The sequence below is a fragment of the Gekko japonicus genome, unplaced genomic scaffold (genome assembly GCF_001447785.1).
Source record: "Gekko japonicus isolate JY-2015 unplaced genomic scaffold, Gekko_japonicus_V1.1 scaffold2356, whole genome shotgun sequence".
In the NCBI taxonomy this organism is placed as follows: domain Eukaryota; kingdom Metazoa; phylum Chordata; class Lepidosauria; order Squamata; family Gekkonidae; genus Gekko; species Gekko japonicus.
Genome location: NW_015169249.1, coordinates 61,768 through 72,014, shown reverse-complemented (window position 1 = coordinate 72,014; position 10,247 = coordinate 61,768). Strand labels below are relative to the sequence as shown.

General features: G+C 40.1%; 1 protein-coding gene across 1 annotated transcript in view; it reads right to left on the bottom strand.

The window, feature by feature from the left end:
* Positions 1-10,247, bottom strand: part of IMPG1 (interphotoreceptor matrix proteoglycan 1) — a 146,461-nt gene that overhangs the window by 113,103 nt on the left and 23,111 nt on the right. The window contains exons 4-5 of the mRNA XM_015416486.1: positions 8,727-8,794; positions 1,939-2,014 (exon numbers count right to left, since the gene is read on the bottom strand). Of these exons, the coding sequence (XP_015271972.1) occupies positions 1,939-2,014; positions 8,727-8,794 (144 nt within the window). The remainder of the gene's footprint in view (positions 1-1,938; positions 2,015-8,726; positions 8,795-10,247) is intronic.

Below are 10,247 nucleotides of genomic sequence, written 5' to 3'. Positions count from 1 at the left end.
GACATCCGGCCGCAGGGTCCGTTTCCCCCCACTCAACCCCACTCACTCCAGGGCCGGCGACTGGAGGTGCAAGCCTCCGGCTGCCGGGTCCGTTTCCACCCCCCCCACTCCAGGACCGGAGACAGGAGGCAGAAGCCTCCGGTCGCCCACTCCCTTCCCCTCCCCCACCACCCACTCCCAACAGGCACTGAGGGGAATGTAGGGTTGCCAGCTCTAAGGAGGGAAATACCTGGAGGTTTGGGGGGTGGATTCTGTAGAGGGCAGCATTGGGCGGGGGGGGGGCGGAAGGACTCAGCAGGTATAATGTCATAGGGTCTACCCTCCTAAAGCAGTCATTTTCTCTAGGGGAACTGATCTCTGTCATCTGGAGATCAATTGTAGCAGTGGGAGATCTCCAGGTCCCACCTGGAGATTGGCAACCCTAGGGGAAAGTCAGCTGCACAGCAGGGGGTTGAAGAGAATGGTTTGATGGCTGCTGGGCCAAGATTGGCAACAATAGTTCCCCAGGAGCCCCATCGTAAATGCACCAAACAATTCCTCAAGATTTTCCAAAACACTACTCTGTTTTGGGCTCCTGGGGAACTTTGAAGTAGCACCAAAGCTTTAAGATCTCTCCAGCTGTCACCTGGAGACTGGCAACAGCTTGTCTGGAGTGTGGGCAGCATGGCATTGTATCTGTCTGAGGTCCCCCTCTTCCTCCTCCTCCTCAGGTCCCACCCTCAGCAGGCTTCATCCCTAAAATATCCTGGAAGTTTCCAACCTGGAGTTGGCAACCCTATGTCCTGGAGTTCGAACCTGGAGTTGGCAACCATCAGCCAACGTTTATCTGCCTGTCTGTCTTTACAACCCCCCCCCCCACGCACACACACACAGCCTCTGCCTAGGGAGCAGCTGACATCATTCTCCTCTCCCAACTGAAAATTCCAACTGCCTTGCGGGGGGGGGGTGAGTTTGAGGTGTGGAATGGAGTGTAGTCCAATCAGCTTCCATATGTAAATGACCTTGGAACGCTGGCCGGGACTGCACAAAGCAGCCAATGAACCCAGCCAGTGTCTTCTGAGTGGCAGTTTTTTCGGCCTAACACTAAAGGGGCCAATTTTAGAATTCTGGCACCCAAAACTCTTTTATAATAAGGGAGAGATGCCACCATTTCCTTGTAGAAGAACCATTTCCTAATTATAAATGGATACCGTCAGTAATCACATTACAGCAATCAGAAGCAGTAACTTTGTGATCTTCCACATGGACTTTCATGGGAAGTAGAGAAGTGGGTTTTTAGAGCTACTGACACCATCAACTAATATATGTATATACATACTTCTTGGGAAAATCATTATTAGTGCTTCTGATCACTAAGTTCTGATGCTAAGTTAAATGTGGTTTAGAATCACAGACAGCATTCTGAAGCAGATCTGGTCGCAATAAGTCTCACTTTATTCAAAAGGGCTTATTCCCAGGAAAGGGTCTTGGGATTTGCAGCCATAGTCATTACATCAAGACAAGCCCAGAATTTGTTGAAGCCATAAGTTGTGTGAACCACAGGGGTGAGTGACCCAAAAGTATTGTCATGTTACAGAGGATGCTACAGGTATGGTGAACACAGTCATCAGTATCTGGAGATGATCCTAACTATCCTGTCCCCAATTCTTCACTTTTGATTTTCCTGAAGCTCAGCAAACAGCAGTGAATGTTTGCTTTTCCACACCCTTTATTGCATTTTTAATAAAACTGGATTATTTAATCAGGGTGAAGAGACTTGAAGAACAGTTGAGGATGAAACCGTTGCTTTAAAGCGATCTGAAATATCTATTATTTTCCAGAGTGACACACAAGCAACATTATTTAGAGTAAGCTCACAGGAAAAATGCTAAGAAAACACTGATATCATCACTTAAGTTGATGGAAACCATTGGAATGCTAATGGTGTGAATTGGCTAGATAGAACATGTCCTTACCTTCACAGGAGGCTTGGTATCATTGGCAATCTCTTTGACTAAGATGCCGGTAGGTGCCGCTGCATACGGAGGTAGACAGGGGTTAAGAACATCATTGTGCTATAGTTTATTCTTTTCCAAGGAGAAGAGAATACGAATTAGCAAATGACAAAACTAAGCAGCCTCTGCCTGAAAATGAGTTGTGAGCTAAAACACAGTTTGGCTTGTGTGCTATGTAAAATGCAACAGAGAACAAAACCATAAATTAAAGAGCTTGCACCCTGTCATACTGGAAGAGAAACACTTTGTTGGTGAACCTCTTTGTGGGTGTGCTCACAAAGATCAGAGGTAAACTTCTTATGAACAACTGGCCCAACCCATTGCAAGTCAGGAGAATTCTAGCATTTCACTTGAAAGAGACCGCTCTGTTTAGCAAACCTGCTGCAGCTTTGGCAAATCTCTCAGCCTGAAGAAATTCTTCCTCCCATGTAATGTTGTTCTCTTTCTGCCTGCTGAAACAGAATGCTCCTGAGCCAGATTTACAAGGACTGCAACAGTCCTACTAGCTAGAGGGAGCTCTGATTTCTTCAGACCACACATGAAACATCACAAGGAAAATGTCTTCCTTTTTCATGAAGAATGTAATTTCCTTAGAACGTGGCAGTGAAATACTATCCAGACACCCCCACATAGAATCTGATCTCAACTATGGGAAGACTCCAAGAGATTGTAAGCTCTCCTCTCAAACCTTTCTCCCACCCCTTTCGTTCTATCAAGGCATGGTATTTTAAGACCCTACACCATGGATTACAGTTTTTAAAACCACAAGTGTTAAAGAAGCTTTATTTACTCAACCACCCACTGACCCACATGCACCTCCCCCCCCAAAAAAAGCAAAAGCTCTGGCTGGGGCAGTCCAACTCCCTTGCTGCCACTACTTGGCAAAAGCAGGACTGGGCAAGTTTATCCACATGTAAAGGCAGGCCTGAGCTGTGTTTTGCCTAAATCAAGAATACAGTCATGCCCTAACTTGAATAGCCCATGCTAGCCTGATCTTGTCAGATCTCAGGAGCTAAGCAGCGTCAGCCCCAGCTAGTAAACGGATGGGAGACCTCTAAGGAATACTAGAGTCAAGAGGCAGAGGCAGGCAATGACAAACCCCTCTGAACATCTTTTGCTTTGAAAACCCTACATAAATACATTTCTGTACATTCATACAAGAATAAGCATTGAAAAATGATTCCACAGTGTTGACAAGCACAGTCCAATAATCTAAAGTTCTTACACAGTAAATCTTTGCGTTTTTCTTGTACTAATATTGGATTGTAGACAAATAGCATAAAGGTAACAAATCTGCATACAGGCTTGCTCCAACACCTGTTTCATAAGGCTTCTTCATAGCAGAATACATGTAGACTCAGTAAATCTTTTCCTACTCAGCATTCAGAGAAAGCATACAGAGAAAAAGCTGAATAAGGGCGATTCTGCATTGGCTTTCCCCTCTGCTGTTTTACCAAATGTACAGCTCAAAACCACGTTCAAATACGCTGGGGCAACGCTGTACTGACTGTGAAGTCACCCTTGAATGGCCATAAATCTATGCAGAAGGTACCATAAAATCCCATGATCAAAGAAAGTGAAAGCGGCATGCAATACAGAGGGGAATATCTGTTCCAACGTGGGTTTGGTAAAACAATGGAGGGAAAAGTAAAAGCCAATGCAGAATTGCCCTAAGAAAAGATTTCGCAGTTTGCTTGGTTTGGATTGCTGACTGAATTAAAAATCCCAATGAAAGACTGATGAAATGGGAAGCAGCAGATTTGATGGATGGCTTACATAAACATATTTGGACTAAAACTGGGAAAACATCCAACCCCCCCCCCCACAATAAGTATTGGCCATGTTATTAGAGACAGCTTGTTGAAAAATTGGTGGTCACTTAACACAAGAATAAGTCCCCTGATATCACCTTTAATGTCCCCACTAGATGCTTATCATGACAAATATGAGAGGAAAACTAATGATTTTATAACATACCAAGATATGATCAATAAACATGGGAAAATCAAATCTTGGCAAGTAATTAATGAAGAACGGGGAAAGATACAATGGTTAACACATCTTCAACTTTCATTAAGGCTGAAAGACGATAAACATTGAGAGTTGACTCAATTTGAAAATATTGTATTGAATCAGACAGACAACCTTTATTGGCATGTAAGAGATAAGATAACATTAAAATTTAAGAATACATCAAAGGTATGGCTGTTGAACAGCCAACAAAAAAGAACTGATCGATTAATAGTTTCCCTGGTTCGAATTACAGATTGAAGAAAACAAGCAACGTTTAAAGTTATAGAAGCATTTTGCCCAGAGAGTAGCAACTGGACCTTGATACTCTCAGGAAGACCACACCATGTAAAACGAAGGGTGTCCAGAAATGTTCCTTGAATCTTAGTATAAAATTGACAATTTAAAAGAACATGGGAAATGGATTCGATATCACCCTGACCACAGGAGCATTGCCTAAGTTCATAGGGGATTTTTTTGGCATCTTCCAAAGAAGATGGCTGATGGCAATAAGTTAGATCTGGCTAACATAAATGCCCTTCTTTGATGGTGATCAGTTAGAGAACAAAAATAAGTAGCTGTCTGGCCCAGTATCTGGGATAATCCCAGATGAACTGGGGAACAGGTTTTCCTGGCTGCCTCAGTCAGGCACTGAAATTGAGTATCTAGAAGCCTGCGTTTAATTGTATAAAATATAGTGGAGGCAGATGATAAGTAAAGCAAGTCTAGATGTATTCCTAAGGACCTAATTTTTGGGGGGACTAATTTCAGCCAATTAGGTTCATAATGATCTGTCAGCATTAAAAATGAATTCGGGTCAGGATTAAACAGAAGGCACAGCCAGAATTTGATGGTCAGAAGCCAGGCCCGAGTTCCTAGCAGCATCTGGCCAGTTTCAAAACAGATCGCAGCGTATGGGACACAATTAGAGAGTAGATTGTATTGAATAAAAAAGATCATCTTTTAGGGCATTTTTATAAATTCCTTTTGCAATATGATACAGAAACAGAACAAGTCAAGACATGTATGGTGAAATGGTCACAAAACTTTGGCAAGGAGATTTCATTTCAGTGTTGGGAAAAGCTTTGGATGAAAGACATAAAATTCACAGCAAGTCAAGCACTTAGAGAGAACTGGTATAAAATGTTTTATCACTGGTACATCACCCCAAAAGACATTGAGAAGATGGGTAAAAACTATAAAGGATTGTGTTGGAAGTGTAAAGAGATAGATGGTACTTTTTACCATATCTGGTGGTCTTGTAAAAAAACGAGCAAATATTGGACGGAAATACATACTGAAATCCAAAAAATTCTGAATATTAAATTCACCAAGTCACCAGAGACAATGTTATTAGGAATCTTACCAGTGAATATGGATAGAGCAATGTATGAATTGTTCAGATACATGCTAACAGCAGCAAGAGTAGTATTCGCAGCCAAGTGGAAAATTAAGGGTTGCAAGACAAGATGCAAGAATACCCAGTTATGGCAAAACTGACAAACTACATTAACCAAAGACTGAAAGATGAATTTGAAAATAATTGGTGAGGTTTTTATTACTAATTTCTTTAGTAATATATTTGAAAGGTTTAATAGTAAACAATAATACTAAAAGACAGTTTTAATATGAAATGAAAAGTGTAATATGTGTTGTTTATTATAACAAACTTGTTTACTGTAACAAACTGTTGTGTGAAATCGCATACAAATTTCTGATGTAATCTATGTTATATAAGAGATAAGACTGATAACATAAAAATGAAAATATAAGTTTTTAAGTTAATAGGTAATATATATTTTAAGCTACAATGTCATTATATCATATACTTTGTTACATATATATTAACATTTTGAAGGATGGTCCTTATTTTCTGTAAAATCACCCTCATAATACGTTTTTGGGGTAATTATATTTTTGATCTTTTTTCCCCTATCCCTTTTCCCCCCAGTATCGGTTGTAATATATTTTTTTTAAAAAAGAGAGGGAAGATTTCACCGAGTGTGAGCATTATGCAGAGAGACAGCATGCAGAGATGAATGCTGAGTAGGAAAGGATTCACTGAGTCAACATGTGTTCTGCTCTGAAGAAGTCTTATAAAACAGGTGTTGGAGCAAGCCTCTGTGCAGATTGGTTACCTTTATGCTATTTGTCTACGTTCCAATGTTAGTACAAAAAGACACAAAGAAGACTTACTGTTTGTAACAACTTTAGATTATTGGACTGTGCTTGTCAACAATGTGGAATCATTTTTCGATGCTTATTCTTGTATGAATGTACAGAAATGTATTAGTATTTGTATTGATCTATTTTTTTGAAAAATCTATAAAAGAGTGATATTCCCTCTGTAAACATATCACGGTTGCCATTAACTGTTTCCTACCTCTTTTCCCATGATCTCTCTTTGGTTATCCTTGAAAACTCTACAGTCAGGGTATTTTTTGTTTTTTTAAAAAGAGGTGCCAGAACTCTCAAGAGGGAAATGAAGTTTTCAGTGTGTATACTGAAAATTCATGAACCTTTAAATATTTTACAAAGAATTTTGTCAAAGAGGTTCTGGAACTCCATTCCATCACCTTTCCCCAGGGAAAAAAACCCCTGCCCACAAAGTCACCATAAGTCAGCTATGATCTGACAGCACTTTCCACCACCAAGAGGTAGAGACTGTGAGGGTGGGGGTTAGGGAGGTGAGGTGAGGGAGTTCAGTAGGAATGTGATGTCATAGACTCTGCCCACTGAAGCTGCCATTTCCTCCAGGGGAAGTGACCTCTGTAGTTGGGTGATCAGTTTTAACTCTGGGAGATCTCCAGGCCCCAGCTGGAGGTTGGTAGACCTAAGAACAGCCTGGCTCTGTTCTGTGAATGAGGTCCATATGCATAAGTATTAATGTCAAACAAGTGACTGTCAATAGTTTTTGATCTTTTAAATAAATGCAAAATCCAGAAAGTTGCCCCCAGCTGGAGGTTGGTAGACCTAAGAACAGCCTGGCTCTGTTCTGTGAATGAGGTCCATATGCATAAGTATTAATGTCAAACAAGTGACTGTCAAGAGTTTTTGATCTTTTAAATAAATGCAAAATCCAGAAAGTTGCCCCCACTTCATCAAAAACAAGCCTTATTTTTGAACAACCAGTAGGAAAATGCTCTACTCGTACAGCTTCCAAACTCACCAATACCTTAAATACAGGTGATGAAGTGTATGCTGCAGAAGAATTAGGATGCTCAGTCTAACAATCAGCAAAATTCTGGCTCTCTTAATAATGGTTTTCACCATCCCTTGCTTTCCCAAGGTAGTTTTTCTGGAGTCATGTCTACACGAGGAGTGTGCCTGGGATTCTCCAGGACAAAAGGCAGTGTGAATGCATCTGAAATATTATATGCTCTGTGTAGATTTGCATGCCTGTTCAGCATATGTGGGTTCAGACACAATTTTGGTATACATATCAACAACTTTTTGCTTTATCATGTACGGTTAAGACACCATCACACGCATCACTGTTCACAAACAGCTGCATGCCACTGATAGAATGCTACCTAAACTTATAAAAATATAATTGCATGCAGCCAATTTTTGTCCAATCATTTATTTTGCACCTTCTTTTATTAACATTTCCCCCCAGTGGAAACAAGATAGAATACTGCACAACTCTGCACAGTTGAAACACTGCAGAGTTTAAGGTTTAAATGAAGTACATTCAACCATGTGACGAATGTTCAGTTCAGTTTCAGTTCAGTTCAAAAAGAATTTAATTTACACTTTAATTTTTAAAAAACATTAAAAAAGACAGTATAACAGAAATGTGCCACATCTATTATACAGTTATTGCATAGAATACTCAGCAGAAGTCTCAACCTTCTAGATTCTGAAAAGGAAGAAAAGTTTAATAGCCATTTCCTCAGGAACTTTTCTCTCACAACTGCATGTTTTGGGCAACAGAAAAATATATGGGCAAGTGAGTCTACAGTTGCTAATGGGCAGTTGCAGTAGCATTGACTTGCTGGGATGTCCTGAAAATGACCCTTCACCTGTGCAGATGGGAATGCATTGCAGCATGCCACCATATGTACTCTTCTCAACTTAGGAACAGATAGTACATATAAATAATGTGGTATGTCAAATCTGATGGAGTATTTAATTCCCACATATAGTGGTGAGCATTTCTGTGTGGCATGCTTTTGTAACGCATTCCAGTCGTGCTCCATTAATTTTTTGTTGAGCACTGTTCTAATTTTAGATGTTACGTTCCCAGTTTTATGTATGCCTAGTTGCTTGAACTTTGTGTTCACAGCGTTATTCCCTCCTTGCCAGTGTCGATCTTGTACTGATAAGGAAGTCAAGGTCGGAAGATTTTCAGCAGCAAACAACCTATATTTATAGTTGACTATAGCTTTCCAAATCAAGGTCAAGATCTTTGGTAACCCTAACTCTAAACGTATCACTGAGGAAGCAATAGATGGTGGCAGAGACAAAATTTTACGAAAAAATGTTAATTGAGTTTTTTCCAAAAGGTCTACCGGACCTGTGAACCATATTGGGGAGCCATACAAAATACAAGGTAAGAGTAAGGCTTGATATGCTTTCATGTGAAGAATGAGACTTAAAGTGCAAGCATATTATGCCATTAGAGTATTATGCTCACAACATTCGTCACACTTCAGAATTTTAAATGATGCCTACAATAACAGTATGTTCATAGACAGAGAGACATTCATGTTTATTTACCTTGTGTAAAAGAAGGAAGTTCTTCAAACTTTTTGCTACTGGTTTTCTCTGTTGAAATTTCTTCTTTCCTACCAAGTAATTAATAAGCACTCAGTAAGGAACACATGCTAGTTTTATAATTCGTCATGTATACAGCATGGTGCTGCGAACTTTCCTATGCCTAATTCATATAGTAGCCATAGCTACACAGCAGACTGTTTAAGTGCAACACAGTGACCCAGTTCCTCTAGGCCACTGTAAACCTTTCTTTTTAGATATTTTGTGATGGGATGGAAATAAATTGTTGGTTCATGTGATAAACTACTACTTGAAAGGCAGCATAAGAGGCACCCAAAACACAACACCCACTTAGGCCTTGCCTGTCTAACTGCAATAAAACACAAGCTCTGAAAAACATTTTTTTTATTATTATTTGGTTATTTATAGTCTGCTTTTTGTGCTGAGACTCGAGGTGGACTACATAGTGTAAGCCAAGTACAATCAGCAGAATGGGACATCCACTGAACAATACAATTGCATTTGGATTACAGATGTCTGAAAACAAACAGAAAGATCAAATAGCTCTAGTTTTCCATCTGCTTTGGAAAATTATTCTAATATCATATATGGCATCTTGGGTGGTTGTCTGTCAGAATCGGACCCTTGCCTGGTCATTGGGTCACTATACATGCATGTTTGAGTCTCTGATGTACATAGCTTTGCTTTGCTGAATGTTATCACATTTGCTTATGCCTTCTTCCCTGTTTGCAGTTTCCAATCTGTTTCCAATCTAGGTTTCAATCTGTCAGCAAGTATCCTCCTGGGGGGGGGATTGAGACCAGCCTGTGTGAATGTAGATATCGGCGCTTAGGAACCCTGTGAAGTTGTACCTCCCCCGGGTCGGCCATGAGAGAGTTTTGCTTTTCTCATGGCCTCGGGAGGATAGTAATTGATAAACATTCCCATTGAGTTAATTGAACTGTATTAACCTGTAACTTTACTATGCAATGCTGATGTATTTATGAGGGCTGGACCAGAGGTCCTGTAGTTTCTAACTTTGAAGTATTTGTCAGTTCTGTCAAAGCGTTTGACTTGTTTGTAACTTTCCTGACTTTCTACAATAAAGCCAATTAAAGGACTTATTGCATCTGAGAGTTACTACCCTGTCTGACATTGTCATAGATATTTGTGGACTTTGAACGTCAACAAACCTACAACCCATGTTCATGTGTCTTTAAGACTGGGAATGTAATGGTTCTTCACTATCTGCACATGGGGAAAAACAGTATAGTATAGAAGAATAATATGCTAATCGGCAAAATATTCCAACACTAACAGCAGGTTAAAGGATACAGAATGTGAGGTACCCATTTCCAACCTAAATTAAGATTGTATGCATGTGTGTGTGTGTGTTTTATAACCCTCCATCCCCTGCAAGCGGGCTCGGGGTGGGTCACAACAGGTCATTTCACAGTAGTAAAAACAATATGAATATATACAATTTAAATCCAGTTTTAAACCAATTCAGAATATGATGGCAGT